The sequence below is a fragment of the Homalodisca vitripennis genome, chromosome 2, assembly GCF_021130785.1.
Source record: "Homalodisca vitripennis isolate AUS2020 chromosome 2, UT_GWSS_2.1, whole genome shotgun sequence".
Lineage (NCBI taxonomy): Eukaryota > Metazoa > Arthropoda > Insecta > Hemiptera > Cicadellidae > Homalodisca > Homalodisca vitripennis.
Window position 1 is genome coordinate 5,007,596 of NC_060208.1, and position 16,465 is coordinate 5,024,060.

Genomic DNA, 16,465 nt, shown 5'->3' on the forward strand with positions numbered 1-16,465 from the left:
TGAATTGCTTTCCGAATTTACAATTTGAAATAAATTGTATTCTACAGTGTACAGTTCAATATTATCACCTTATTTAACGCTGCCCTACTGGTATTTAACAAAAACTTACAACCAAATTGACCTTATCGTAATGTCGGTTCCAGACCTGTTAAGGGAGATGCAAGGCAACGCTACAACCGCAGAGCTGCAAGAACCGCAGCAGTTTCCCTGCGAGAGGTGCGGTCGAAGGTACAGCCGCAAGTACAACCTCCAGCGACACGTGCGGTTGGAATGCGGTAAAGAACCGCAGCAACAGTGTCCGCACTGCCCGCACCGCGCTAAACGTCGCAACGACTTGCGTACCCACGTCTTCCTCAAGCACGCCGACCAGTGTCAAGAAATGGACTTAGTTTAAATGTTGTAAAAAGCTGTGTAGTTCACTTGTCTTTGGGTTGATAATATGAACGTGGTAGTAGTTGAGTTACTACTAAACATTTTGCCTTTTTATGGACATTAATGGAGCATTACGCACCGTCAATCCTAATTACTAAACATATTATATATTGTATATAATTCGTAATTCATAGAAAGCATAGTTTATAGACTATTTTATACTTTTATATTTTTATACTCATATGTTTATACTCACATGAAATGCAAACTCCCCTCATACTCATCATCAGGTCAACGCTGTGGAGTCTTGTATTTGTCTCTTTTTGCGTCGCTCTTGGCCACAAAGCTAACTTTTCCTATGGGCGTACTCTCCACGTTGATTTATTTAAATATCAAGAAATTATTCTTACACCAATGGAACCATCTAGTCACTAGTGGGTAAAGTCGTTATTGTAACATTAATCCTTTTCTTATCGTGACTGTGTTCTCTCAAGAAATACCACACACTCACTCTATACTACCAAGAAAATGCTCTTATTGGTTAAACCAGTTCAAAAGGCTAAACTGGAAAACCACTTGTTGTTTGTTGGTGTGACAGCTGGGTTTTAATCTGTTTTCTAGATTAATAGAATTTATTATATGGTGTGGAAAGTTTAGGATTTGGGCTCTAAGGAACTATTCTTCTACCGACGAATGAGTTAACTGCTTCTTTTATTGTAATTAGCCCGTTACCTGTATTTTCACTTTAAATTTAATAATTTATACCTTGACAAGAATGAATTATATGATGGCGCACGTCCAAACGTGAAATTTGGCAGAGTGTCATTGAATCATAATACTCAGTATATTGACACAATTCCTCTTTTGTCTGCCGGGGAGATGTCTTTTGTATGTCCGTCCGTCTGTCCGCAGACAATGAAATCAGCTAGATTTTATATTTTGCAAGCAACCTCAGCAACTCCTGTCACGTGACACGTGGTATAATGGACAGTGACAAAACTGTTACATTTAGTAACTTTGATCAGCGGCAATAGGTTTCCAGAACATTTTAAACTTCACTTAAGGGAAAGCGACTTCATAGTTATTTTACAATTTTCAGACAACCTGCAAAAGTCTATATTCTTCCTAAAGTGTGGAATGAAACTTCTTGTGGCTTTATTTTGTAATTTCAATTACTATTGATTTTATAATATTATATAAACTGGTTTTATATAAATATTACGAGTAAAAACGAATAGTCAAAGTAGGCTATTAACGTTGTGAGAATATGTTAATAGTGATAGTCATGTATAATTGCCAAATAATAAAACATGTATTATTAGTTCTATCCATTTATTTATTTATACCTGTCTTCAAGAGTTTAATGGTTGTAAGAGGTTTCAAATTCGAATACCGAGGAGGTGGTTTGAGTCACGGTTACGTTAACTTATACAATCGATAGTTTATTCAGTTTTGTCTGATTAATTTCTTAGCCGATTATAAAGAATCTTGAATTTCATTAAACTTACTGTAAAACTCCAGGTTTTATTAAATTCGCCGTCATGCAATCAAGTAAAGTGATGGAAAGGTTTTTATTATAATAGATGAAGAAAATCCAAACTTTAAACAGATAAGTAATATACATTGCTAGACTTTACTAAACAAGTGTCGTATTACATTGTATACTTTTTATCAATTATTATAATTAATTGTAATTTAGCTGTATTATAATATTATAGTGAAAAATGATAGCGGCTTTACGGTGTTGGCTATCCTTGACGTAAATGTTTGGTTTAGATAAACTTTGCATTAATCATTAAATAATTTGATCGTTTAAGGTAGGATTACGTTAGATAATTGATAAATAAAAATAATATCCAGTTCTATTTTTCACCTACAATACTTATTTTATTAATGCACTATGTTAATACTTGCGTCAATCATTACATTGCAATACACACTTTATTATATCAACCTTCGTATTCAATCCCCGAATCAAATATTCAGTTTAATAAACATTTTATTTCTAAATATGATATTAACTTATTGAAATCAGTAATATCAGCTATGATATATTATGTTGTATAGTGTAACATGCCTGTGCAAAAATGTTATTAGCTGTTGCCATCATTTATATTATTGCCATCAATGTTTTGTCTCATTATACATTTTGTAAAGGAAGTTTTACACTGGATAGTAATTTTCTCTCCAGATATTTTTATTAGATATATATATATATACATATATTTATATCTACAGGTGTGATTCGGTAGGTGATGGCCTCTCTAACCTTTCCTCATTTCAAAGGTCAGAAGATTGTCCACATCTAAAAAATTAGCAATCACAAAATAAAAGTCGGAATGTATTAGCAACTAAAGTGGCAACGCAATTTTAGAGTAATGAAATGGACACAATACATTTAATCAATCGATATTTGAAAAAGATAACTAATGTTAAACATTGATTACTAGATAATCTTATTTTAACGTCGGGAAGTATATTAGATATTAGATTATTAGGATAATTTTTCCCCATATAATTCCTAGACGAGCAGGGTGGGACATTATTTTTGCAGCTCTTTTAATAGAAAGTACTGGGGACACTCATGAGGTTTTATCTTTAAAAATATAATTATCGTGTAATGAAACTAATTTAGTTGATAAGTAAGATTCATGGGAGAGCAGGTAACGTTATACATCCTCACAACTGTACTCGTACGCGTGGCATCAACTGCAGTAGTGGACAAGGTCGGATTCAATAGTGGACAGAAATATTCAAATTCAATAATATTAGTCTTGACTGGAATTGTTATGTAAGCAGTGTAATGTAATACAGCTAAATATACTAGTGCTAGAACTTGTTGTTATAGTTTCAGAGCTGTTACCTGCTTTGCTCAGTGGTTTCGAGGCTTCGCAGATGTTTCCGTGCGGTAGGTGCGGTCGCCAGTACACACGCAAGTACAACCTGTTGCGGCACGTGCGGTTGGAGTGCGGCAAAGAACCGCAACACCAGTGCCCGCACTGTCCGCACCGTGCGAAGCGCAAGAACAACCTCAAAGTCCACATCGTGACGAAGCATCCCGAGCAGTGCGTGGACACAGCCTGATCCGTTCCTGCTCATCCTGGTCTTTTACACTTTCCATTTATTTCTAAAAAAAGATCAAGGTTTGCGTAAACAGAATAATTTTGATTAAATGGTTTGATAAACTAGTCTTACCTGACTTCTTGTATGATTTCGAAAACCTTGTATTATTGGTGATATTGATAGCAAGTCCCATGCGTTTCACTAATTTGATACAGATTACATGAATTTGCAAATTAAATTGAAACTGTATATGCATTATGCCGTTACTATGTTCTCGAGTTATTTTAAATTTCCATTAAAACTTCCAAAACAACTATGTGGGGTGTACATGATCTATAAGAGCTAACATTGATATTTTCAACCACGTGAGTGATAATTTAACATTAATTTGATTCAATCAACAAACTTGGACTAGTACAAAACCAGTATTTTGTCAAGTACAAACACAGAATAATTTGGGAATTCATTCTAAAAAATTATGTATTTTCCAAATCTTTTGTTAAGAATTAAAATGATCTTTAATTGTTTTAGAGCTTTCGTCAGTATTTTTTTAACTCTCTTTATTTTGTCTTGATACTAACAAAATTAAGAGAATTCATTTCTGATCATAACGAATTCGAGGTTCTAGTCCTACAGAAGGTAACGCCAACTTTTGCTCACTCTGAGGTTATCATTGTACTTATTATTATCTGGGCCTTACTTTCAAGTTCAAGTTCAAGTTCAAGTTCAAAACATTTTATTCAAAAAATTTTCATATAATACAAATAAACAATATTCTCCCAATGCGCAGCATGCGCGTGCGGGAGTGCAGTTGGTTTTTTTTTCTTACATTTTAAATGCTAACATCAAGCTCAATACTACAACACCACATACTATGAATGTTTTAACCACTATGAGGCACAAGCGGTACAGGCTAAGCAGTCTATATCCTTTTATAAATTACTATAACACTTAACTATATTAACTATAACAAATACATAAAATATATAAATATCAAATATACTAAATATAACAAATATACAAAATATAACAAATATACAAAATATAACAAATATACAAAGCATAACAAATATAAAATATACAAAATATAACAAACACAAGAACAAAAACAATTTGGATCAAGACAACAATTTAAACAATACTTTAGGTTTATTCAACTGGCATACTTTTCAAATATTCAAGTGCTTTCATCTTTTACCTTGGGTTTTTTTCAAACATAATTCTATCGCCATAGTGCAGCAGGAAGTTATTATATATTCTGGGACCCAAATAGCAAAAACTGGTGTCTACTTGATTCTTTAGTTAAGAAAGGAACTCTTAAAACTATCTGTTGACTAGCTCTAGTGACTCTATTACTTTCTCTAAGGTCAAATTGGTAAATAAATTGGTAATATACAAGATTACTGAATACTTATGAAGTTTGCTCAAATGTTAATATATTCTTTTCTTTAAAAAGGTAGCTCATTCTGTCCATGCGTTTTAACATTGTATATAGTTCTCACAGCATGCCTTTGATTCATAATAACTGATTTTAAACAAGAATTGTAGGCTTCCGCCATAATGAATAATTCCAAACCTCATTAGATTTCAAACCAAGAAAGATAAACATTCATTAATTGGTCACTTCTTACAAAACCTTTAAGATGATACAAAACATAATTTACCTTTCTTAATTTCAATGATAAAAAATTAATGTGATGGGTCCCATTTAAGGCGTTTATCTATATACATGCCTAGATATTTTACATAGTCAACTACCTCAATATTACTGCAAGCACAATTATAAATACACTGGTGCTTATGACACATAAAATTAAATTCCCGTTGTAAATGCTCATTAGTGAGGTGATAATCATAAAAAACTATACACTTAGACTTAGTAGAATTTATCAAAAGTCGGTTTGTTGACAGCCATTGAGAGACCTTATCTAGATCTTTTTTAATCTTAAGCTGTAGTGATTGCTTATTGTAGGCAGAGCACACTAGTGCAGTGTCATCAGCATAAGCAAACACAGTTGAATACATATCTAATTCTAACAAGTCATTGATGTACACAAGGAACATAAGAGGTCCCAGGACTCCGCCTTGAGCTGTGCCAAAGTACAATTCCAATGGATCACTAATAACATTATTAATTTTAACAACTTGTTTTTCTTCCTATACAAAAAGATTTTTAACCATGAAAAGAGCCAATCCACCATAACCAAATTTCCCAAATTTATTCAACAACAAATTAATATCTAATACATCGAATGCTTTTTGAAAGTCTAGATAAACAGCCACTGTATATTTATATTTATCTGAATGCATTTACAATAGAACTCACATGTTTTCTCAACTGCTAGGTCTATCCCTCTACCAGGAATAAATCCATACTGATTATTAGAAAAGAAAATCTTTTGAGTAAAGAAATCAAGTATTTTTATTTTTAATTATTCTCTCAAATATCTTTGCTATTGCACTAATAACGGAAATTGGGCGGTAAGAAGATACTTCCGATTTATCACCAGACTTAAAAATAGGGACACTACAATGGCCAATTTGAACTCATCAAGTACTCTTCCTTGTTCTAAAGATTTTTTGAACATACTATACAAAAGAGGAGCAAATACATCAAGATTTTTTTTAACAGTACGTATATATTATACCATCTACACCCGTACTACGTTTGTCTTTTTATTGACATGAACTGAATTGACCACGTCCAAGTAAGTACAATTAAAAACTTCCAACTAATTCATTTTCATTATTGCAGTTTTCCATAAACATGTCATAACCAAATGCTTTATTTTTTAATTCAGGAATAACAGATGTATAATAATTATTAAAAAACTCACTAGCAATTAAATATTCATTACCACTAACATCAACTAAATTACCATTAATTCTTAAAGTGACAAGAGAAACTCCTTTTGTTTTTAACAATGCCTTTAAATAACATTCCAGTATTTCCTGGAGTCACCTTTACAATTGTCAATCAATGAAGAATAATAATCCAATTTTGCTCTCCTAATTTGCCCAGTTACATACCTTGAAAGATTATTATACTCTTTTCTTAATGCTAAATTAAATCTATTTTTTACAGTATTCCTTATATAAGCAATTTTTCCCTATTGATTGTTTGTACCAAGTTATCTGTGACCCATACATTCCTCTTTCTTTCTACATTTACTATTTAATTTCTTTAACGTACAAGCACCACATGCACAAATAAATACAACAGTTTAGTCATAGTCTAGCTGTCACTACAAACACTAGCTGTCAAAGTCTTAATGAATTCACCCATTCTCATTTTCAACATTCTCACAATCATATTTACCTATATTTGAGTCTTGTAGTTTTCATACATACTTTATGAATGCGGACCTCCCTGTACACGATAAGTGAAGACATAGGTCTACATGATGGTAAATCTGGAGCATCGTTTTGGTTAACGTCATCAACATCAACACTGGTATGTCCCTGTTCTGTATTTTATTTATACGTTTATAGATTTTCATCAATTCGTAATGAGTTGGTGTGTATACGTCATTTCCAATTTTCGCAGGTTTAAATATGGTACTACGTTTTTTTTACAGGAATAATATCTGAAAAAGTTGGCAGATAATTCTGGAACACCCTGTATATTTATTTATGTTTATATTTATTTAATTAAAGTCTCTTGTTAATTATGAGCTTAGTATAACCAACCTTAGATACAAAACACAACAAGAAGTTTTGACTTTTTGAACATATTTTGAATATTTTTTTATATTAATCAGGATTATATGTATCAGAGATTCCAAGCAGAGAGCGTTCATATATACTTGTATATCTCTCATATTCACTATTATTGAGATCGGTCAAAAATAAGGTAGATCTAAGCACTAAGTTTAGGCTTAAAATCCTAATGAAAGTTAATTTCGTATGGACAGTTGCGGGCTTGTTCTCGCTCATGGAAGGCAGTTCAGTAGATCTGATGCGGTTTCCCTGCTACCAGTGTGGTCGACAGTATAATCGCAAGAAGAACCTACAGCGCCATCTGCGGATAGAGTGCGGTAAAGAGCCTTTGAACCAGTGCCCGCACTGCCCACAGCGCACCAAGAGGAGAAACAACCTCAAGAGTCACATTTTCATCAAACACCCTGATAAATGCAAGGAAATTGTGTAATCTCTTAAATCTATATTGTAAATTGTGTGTGATTATAAAACGTAAAAATAAAAAAGCATCCTATATTACCGAATATTATTTTTATGTAGATTAGTTTTACTTTGGTGGTAAATAATACTGACAAGTGGTATCATGTGGTGATTGAAATTTATAAAATTGCAACAGATTCTTCCAAATATTCCTAACGATAATTTTGTCGTTAAGGAAAAAACTGGGTTATGTTGTTAAGCGTAGAATTGAATATTACTGGCAAGGAACAGCCGCTGCGCAGCTCTTCAACTTTAAGGCCCAGTCAGTGTCTGTGCTTGCTTTATAATTATATGCTATAGTACGTAGAACGCGCTCAAACGATTTCCAGTCAAAATAAATTGGCGTAGCTAAATTTTAAGTCGATTAGGTTCAATTAAACCCGTTTAAAGAATTTGCAATACGTTTTTCATTTAACGAGTATTTGTTTGCAAGTCTCGAGTAAGACGCATTGTTGCAGTAGTTCTGTACATTCAAGAGTCTAGTAGTATGCGACACAATTATGAAATTGAGTTTAGTAAAAATAAGAAGGGGTTAAATATATAATTACTTAGCAATAATTTTCGTTGGATAACAATTTCGATGATAAATTGATGAGTTTTTTAAGCATAAGGACTGATCCAAGCACAGTAATACATTCTCATTGTCTATGTTCCAGTTTCTGCCTTATTTCAGTACGAACCTGAACATTTGCAACATTTTTTTATAGCATGACTTTTAATACCTTATAGAATATTAAGATTACGGCTTTTATACAATGGCCATTTATATTAACTTGTGATATTATGTTTCTGGTGTTTCACAGTGTAGACTATTCAATTAAATAATTTAAAATGGAGATTAACGTACGCAAATATCTATATTCTGATCAGATATGTGAAACACTGATCAAAAATAATTGCTCAGAACTATATACTTGTAGAAATCACATATGGACTTCTAACCATCTCGATATCGAGTAGAGATTTAAGGTATAAATAGGAAGAATGACAATTTCGTATTTTCTGAAATCGGTCACGGTGTTGTTTGTCGCTATAACCATGTAAGTAGTGTAATAACCAGAAGGTTTTAAACAGTCTTAAACAAGTGATTCTTAGATCAGATGAACTCAAAAAAAGAGATTATATAATAAAAAACATGCTTGTTTGTAAGTTTGGGTAATCTGCGCCTTTACAATCTGTGAATGGAAAAGTAGAAAGTACAATGCTCTAACTTATTTTTTCAGTTTCAGAGTTGTTACCGGCCTTGTTCAGCGGTTTGGAAGGATCCCAGGTGTTTCCATGCGGTAACTGTGGAAGTCAGTACAACCGCAAAGACAACCTGCAGCGTCACTTGCGGTTGGAGTGCGGTAAGGAACCGCAGAATCAGTGTCCGCACTGTCCACATCGTGCTAAGAGGAGAAACAATCTAAGGACCCACATTCTTTTCAAACATCCTGACAAATTCTAGAAGGTTTTGTACTAATAAAAATAAAAGTACTTTTTTAAATATTGTTCTCATTTTACATTTACCGTACCTGTTTATTGGTGCATTTTATTTTACTTTCACATGACTGGACAATAATACACTTTAAGTTCCACGTAAAAAGTTCATACAATCACGAGATGACTTTACGTAATAAAGTAGTATTGTTGTTTTTGGAGGCTTTAATGTTACAGTAACAGTGGAGCACTTCAGAGATCAGTTTACTAACAGGACTTTTACTTCGTGGAATACAATCATGAATATAAAGTTCAGCCTTAACCAATCCATGCTCACTGACGTTACAGACTTGATGACCCTGATCCAAGAAAACTGCGGAGGGAAGTTGCGGTTCTCCTGCACCAAGTGTGGTCGCCAGTATAACCGCAAGGACAACCTACAGCGCCACGTGCGGTTCGAGTGCGGTAAAGAACCACAGTTCAAGTGCCCCCACTGCGACCACAAAACAAAACAGAGCGGAAACATGAAGACTCATATCATCCTGAAACACCCTCACCAACTCAACAGTGCACAACATTGATGTTCCTTTTTTATCAACTGAAGCAATTCTATTTTATGGACTGGACAATTGTTTTTAATAAGCTCAAAATATGATATTGTTTTCATAAATACACTTGTCATTAAAAATGTATTGTGTCCTTCATTTACTGTAATTATTGCAATAATTATAATTTATTTGTGGTAGATATTTCCCTGCTGTATTATGTATGGGTAGACTTTTGTGAAGATTTGGTGATTATGGTAAAGACTGCAATGAAAGAGTTTGCACAGTTTCATCAGAAAAAACATTTATTTAAAAATATTGAAAAGTAAAGAAGATTAAAACAGTAAATATTCAAAAGAGTTCAAAATGTACAGGTATATTTCTCGCTTTAATCTTTTAATCAAAACAGCATTAAAACCGCATTTCTGAACATCAAACTTTAAGTGCAATAAAATGTACTTTTTATTGCACTTTCAAAAGTACACTGAGTTTGCAAAGATCAGCTTATATAAGTATATAACAATAATTGCCGTGAATGTCTCTACTGTGCTCGTTTAATGTGCTCAGACAAACTTGATCAACTGCCAACTACCGAACTTGCATGATTTTATACAATTATTCCAATCATCGTAATACAAAATATTGTACGGTACTTTAAAGAATACAAGGCTAATTATAAATCCAGAAGAATGTTTTAGAAAGGTGTGAATGGTCTTACATAATGGGTTCAGGTAGAATTGTACATATTGTCTCGAACATATCACAAAGAGTTTTTTTTAATTCGAAGTCCTTTAATTCTTGTAAAATTTAATTTAATACTAAGATTATTAGTACAATTATACCTTTCATAGTATTGTATCACAACCATACCGTTTAGGAAGTCCTTACTGACTACTTAAATTTTGGTTAAAATACTGACAAATCACAACTAAGAGGCTATATGAGACTACTGAGTGGCCTGTAAAAAGTTATTAACACAGTGTCGGTGTTTCAGAGCCAGGCTACAAGGTCGTGCACGAGGCCGGGAAGTCCAAGTTCGTCTGTTTGCCGTGCGGACGGTCGTACAGCAGGAAGCCGAACCTGAACCAACACCAACGCTACCAGTGTGGGAAGGAACCCCAGTTTTCTTGTCCGTGGTGTCCCCATCGCACGTGGACCAAAGGGAACTTGAAAGCCCACATGGGGGCGAAACATACTCAGAATATTCTCGAGAAAGATGCTTTGGATAGAGCTTCGAGTATAGATTTTAATAGGAGCCAAACAAGATTTAGCTAAGATCATCCAAATCAGTTAATAATTTCTTTAACTGGCACACTGGTTTCAGCAATTTATTAACACCTTGGACTGTACACCTGTACTTACTTGTACGTGACCATACAGAGTGGTCTATCGTACGCCGATTTTAGAGGATAAAAATAACACATCTAAGCACGAATAAAATCTGTTAAGCGAATAGCAAAAAAAATGCTATTTTAAGTGAGTTTTACATAAATTTTTCACTTCATTATGTTTTATGGTTTATTCAGTTCCTTTAGAAATTTGGTTCAGTTAAATCTAAAATTTAAAAATTGACAATGCGTATGTTAATGTTTTTTTTATTCGAGTAGTTTCATTTGTTTTATCGTGTTATTTGTATATTATGGGTTTCCCTTTTATCACAGTTATGGCACTACATTTTGTACGATTTGTATTATACCTTTTCGTAGAGGCCAATAATTTAATCAACCCTTAAACGGTTGATTGTGCCATTACAAGAAATCGAGTAGCGATTAGAACTTGACGCTATTTAAAAATAGCAATATATGTTGTTTATGCAGATATCAAACTCATATTATATCGAGACAATGGTGTTAGCGTCACTCCAAAATCACTCCCACACGTCAAACATGTTTCTAGTCCTTGTTGCCGGCCTACATATTCTTTTAGCTTGATTTGTATGGAGTTAAAAACTTCACATAAGTCGAAAATTTTCATTTTCAGTACAAGTTTTGAATTTAAAAATTACACAAGTTCCAAATTAAGTATTAAATGAAAAACCGAAAATGTCTTGCTTATTTTTATACTGAAAGCACATTTTGATAATAAAACATTACATACTACCTGTATCGTCTTATTTATTTATATATTATGCGTTTCCCCTTTTCGTACCAAAGTGAACCGCAAATCATGTTACTGCGACTCATTTGACCTATTTTTTACGTTGTTGAAGGTAAATTTAAAAACGTTTTGTAAATACGAAATATTGGTTTCAGTTCAACATGTTTTGAGTGAAGATGGTTCTCCACGTCGAGGATAAGTATCCTCAGGGGTGTAAACTGTGTTCGCAGTGTGGACCGGAAAACTTGGAAGACTGCTGGAGGAAGCCAAATGTGCCAAACCAGCACCAAAGTGACGTGTGGGTGGGAAAGAACCTAATTTCCTGTCCCGACTGTCTACGCCGCTGCGTAACTAAAAGGGGAATTGCTAATTTGGAGAAATTAAGTCCATTTGTATCAAGCGTCCTACAAATACGTACCATTATTTCAAACTATTGTTAAAATAAATACCAATTTTATACCCGGATCAATTGAAATAAACAATCTCACATTTACATTAACATACATTAAATATTTACGAAAAGTGAGATCGTCTGAAAGCCCCTAGTAGTCAAACCCTACAGTTTCCCTGTAATTTTTGTTGTCTCAAGCAGAAAGTGACCTTATAGAAGATTTGAGAAATCAAATAATTTTTAGAGAAATAGAAGAAAATAAACAATCTCACATTTACATTAACATACATTAAATATTTACGAAAAGTGAGATCGTCTGAAAGCCCCTAGTAGTCAAACCCTACAGTTTCCCTGTAATTTTTGTTGTCTCAAGCAGAAAGTGACCTTATAGAAGATTTGAGAAATCAAATAATTTTTAGAGAAATAGAAGAAAATAAACAATCTCACATTTACATTAACATACATTCAATATTTACGAAAAGTGAGATCGTCTGAAAGCCCCTAGTAGTCAAACCCTACAGTTTCCCTGTAATTTTGGTTGTCTCAAGCAGAAAGTGACCTTATAGAAGATTTGAGAAATCAAATAATTTTTAGAGAAATAGAAGAAAATAAACAATCTCACATTTACATTAACATACATTCAATATTTACGAAAAGTGAGATCGTCTGAAAGCCCCTAGTAGTCAAACCCTACAGTTTCCCTGTAATTTTGGTTGTCTCAAGCAGAAAGTGACCTTATAGAAGATTTGAGAAATCAAATAATTTTTAGAGAAATAGAAGAAAATAAACAATATCACATTTACATTAACATACATTCAATATTTACGAAAAGTGAGATCGTCTGAAAGCCCCTAGTAGTCAAACCCTACAGTTTCCCTGTAATTTTTGTTGTCTCAAGCAGAAAGTGACCTTATAGAAGATTTGAGAAATCAAATAATTTTTAGAGAAATAGAAGAAAATAAACAATATATCACATTTACATTAACATACATTCAATATTTACGAAAAGTGAGATCGTCTGAAAGCCCCTAGTAGTCAAACCCTACAGTTTCCCTGTAATTTTTGTTGTCTCAAGCAGAAAGTGACCTTATAGAAGATTTGAGAAATCAAATAATTTTTAGAGAAATAGAAGAAAATGAATCTTACTCCTTTGTTATTTTATGGATTTACCAAAGCCTCTCGAGGATTCGATTGGACTGGATTAGACATACGTAACAAATCTATCGATAGGATATTGGAGGGTGTTCTAACCACAGCCATCTTCGCTGCTCAAAGATAATATGACCGTTAGATCAATTTCTCAGTTCGGCTACCTGCCTACTTTAGGGTATTTACTTATCTTCCGTCAAGTAATTCATAAATTTCTGTTTTTGTCTTATAATGATATATGTTTCGTAGGATTTGTTCCTTCATCATCAGAGATGAATGTTTCGTCAGTGTTTGAGTTCTGACCTTCTCTGCATGGTTTATAATGGAGGAATAAATCCTTCGGAACACATGACACCATAAGACATAAACCAAAGTTCTGGATTGTGTGACATAAGGCAAGTCCCCTACTGCAAGACAAGTCACATTCCAGGGGCTAAAACAACTATAAATTATCAATAGAGTAACTATTGAAGCATTTCATCAACGCCTCGTATGTTGGCCAGGACGGCTGCTGGGGATCCACATCTGCGGCGGCTGCGGCAAGAAGTACTCCCGGAAGGACAACATGACGAGGCACCAGCGCTACGAGTGCAACATGGACCCTCAGTTCGCCTGTCCTCACTGTCCCTACAAGGCGAAGCAGAAGGGCACTCTCAAGTCACACATGTACAGCAAGCACGGACATCTCATGGCATCATAACTTTACTCAACCACTTTACTACCTTCATTGTTCTTCTATGTTTACTGTTGTCAATAAAAGATATTATTCTTAAAATATTGTGTTAAATTTTATGAGAACCTTCTTAAATTTTTCATGACACCCAAAAATCATGCAAAATTAACATAATCGTTTCTCGTTCAATAAGTACGAAAACAAGGAAATTGGAAAGAGGTTTCACATCCAACGTAACAGCACCTTCCTCTACGGCCACAAATATCCGGTGACTTACCATGGACTGATCGGCATGAGCTTTAACTGAAACATTTTTTGCAACCCTATTAATGCGGACTGAAATCGTAGAGCGCTGAGAAGATGTATTGGGTCAAATAGGCCAATACAAATACATTTGCCACAGCGCGACGGCTTACACTTATACTATTGTGCATTGTCGACTTCATTAATGTACGTTTATTATCAGCAGCTATCAATGGTTTCAATATTGTTCACTTTCTTTTTCCATTTACTGTAATGTCGTAAACCACTCAGGAATTTCAATAAAATAAAAAAATCGTTTGATCTAGCAATAAAACAATATTAATTTTAACTTATTTAATATTTAAGGATAGTCTTACTTTTATTTTAATGGATTCACGATAGCTTTTTTACTATATTTAATCCATCTTTTAGACTATAATTGGTAGTATTATTTAGGTAACGCGACTGGAATTTAAATACACTTTATTTTTTCCTAAATACAAGTTCCCGGTGCTGAGAACCAAGAATATCGCCCTCCACCCACTCGTTTGCATCTCTAACGTTGGTTCACGAGATACACCTGACATGTGTTCTTGCAGGGCGCCACACCTGCGGGAAGTGCGGCAAGGAGTACACCCTGAAGCACAACCTGGTCCGGCACGTCCGGTTCGAGTGCGGCAAGGACCCGCAGTTCCAGTGTCCTCAGTGTCCGTACAAAGCGAAGCAGAAGGGGACCCTCAAATCCCATGTGCTGTTGAAACACAAAGACTTCCTGCTGACCTCAGGGGTCAAGTTCGGGACCAGTGGGCGCGCCGGCTCCATCTGCTAGTCTCGTGACGTCATCCCACATCAATAATAATTATGACGAAACTGGATAATATGTGTTTGTGTTATGTGCGCCAAGGAACATAGTTCATACAGTAGCCAGTAAGTAAAACTGTTCCTTAGAAAATAAGTGTCAGGAAGAGATGCTTCTTTCTTCAAGGATTATTTCTGTACTATTGTCTGGTGTTGGAAATCAATTTGAAGATTGTTTTAGATGCACAAACACCGGCAGAAGGTTACACTTTACTCTCTAAAAATTATCTCCGTTTTAAGTTTATATTTTCCAGACGTCAAAGATGAAAAGGTCTGATATTATTAAAATGTATTTAAATCAAATCGGATACATGAACTGTAACAAATCAGCAACATTTTCTCAATTGTAACTTAATATACGTATAACTTATAATAACAGTATTCGCTTCTTTGACATATATATGTGTGTGTATATATATATATATATATATATATATATATATATATATATATATATATCAACTGTAATTAGTTGATTCAACTCATCTTAATTTCGAATGTTTAAAACAACGAGTGAAACACGAATCAATGTTAAGTCACTAGAGTAACACCGAAATGTATGAAGTACAATCTGTTTTGTTGTCAATCTATTTATATTTAGTAATAAATTACAAGTTCCTCTTGGTGGTAAATTATTCGTGTATTTATTAAATACATGATTAATTTAACGCCATTATTATCAGTTTTACTAGATATATTTAGAATTCCTTACTAGATTTAGTTTTTAAAATATTAATAAAATGTATTTATATCCGCTGGATCATAAGCAGATAATAAGTTTACAAATAGAGGTCAGCCTTAACTCATTGGATTTAATTAATTGTAGATACAATTATATATTTATCTCTGCATTCATCTTCTAAATTGTTGACTTAATTCGACGAATAATATGGCGACAATAACACTGAATTTAATAACTACAGATACAGACAAACTATGTACGATATCTATATTTTCATTCTGTGACCTGCGAGTCAACATTCGAATGAATATGATATTACTTTATAATTTGTATGATTGAAATAAAACAAATTTTTAGAAATGGTTGTACTTCTTAATTGTTCAATGTTCTAGTTTTTCTCCAATTAAACAAGTTACTATTCTCACTGCTATGTTATTATATTACAACGTCTATACAAATTTGCAACTAATTTGTTTCCTTGCAATAAATTATTAACGTTAATGTAAGTTAGTAAATTGGTTCTATTTTCTAAGCACTGGAATATTTTATGTTTTTGATTACGATCAAATTGCAATGTTCTTTACCTCTCCACCCCGCATCAGCAGCAATACACTGACGATGCGTGTTTGTCGATATGCTTTTCAGTGTAGTGAAGCTACAAAAAAGTAATTCCACTTTGCTCAATTCATTCTAATATAGAGATAATCGGAGTGATTAAAGAATAGCAGGTTAATGTACAACCTAGATGGAAGATTTCTTAAAACATCCTTGTGAAGCTGGACATTGCCTTTTGC

General features: G+C 33.6%; 3 protein-coding genes across 3 annotated transcripts in view; all 3 read left to right on the forward strand.

Moving 5' to 3' along the window:
- LOC124353444 (zinc finger protein 721-like) overlaps window positions 1–9,100 on the forward strand; it is a 53,802-nt gene extending 44,702 nt beyond the window's left edge. The window contains exons 20-24 of the mRNA XM_046803283.1: window positions 144–388; window positions 3,157–3,450; window positions 3,967–3,973; window positions 7,197–7,583; window positions 8,829–9,100. Coding sequence (XP_046659239.1) covers window positions 144–388; window positions 3,157–3,450; window positions 3,967–3,973; window positions 7,197–7,583; window positions 8,829–9,061 — 1,166 coding nt within the window. The 3' untranslated portion in view covers window positions 9,062–9,100. The remainder of the gene's footprint in view (window positions 1–143; window positions 389–3,156; window positions 3,451–3,966; window positions 3,974–7,196; window positions 7,584–8,828) is intronic.
- Window positions 9,101–9,197: 97 nt separating this feature from the next.
- LOC124356120 (longitudinals lacking protein, isoforms N/O/W/X/Y-like) lies at window positions 9,198–9,723 on the forward strand. The gene has a single exon (XM_046807273.1). It carries the CDS (start codon window positions 9,333–9,335, stop codon window positions 9,612–9,614), a length of 282 nt encoding a protein of 93 aa, XP_046663229.1. The 5' UTR covers window positions 9,198–9,332; the 3' UTR covers window positions 9,615–9,723.
- Window positions 9,724–10,299: 576 nt separating this feature from the next.
- LOC124353445 (zinc finger protein 425-like) lies at window positions 10,300–14,960 on the forward strand. Its single transcript, XM_046803284.1, has 4 exons — window positions 10,300–10,309; window positions 10,573–10,815; window positions 13,719–13,886; window positions 14,731–14,960. Exons 1-4 carry the CDS (start codon window positions 10,300–10,302, stop codon window positions 14,958–14,960), a joined length of 651 nt encoding a protein of 216 aa, XP_046659240.1.
- Window positions 14,961–16,465: the final 1,505 nt, after the last annotated feature.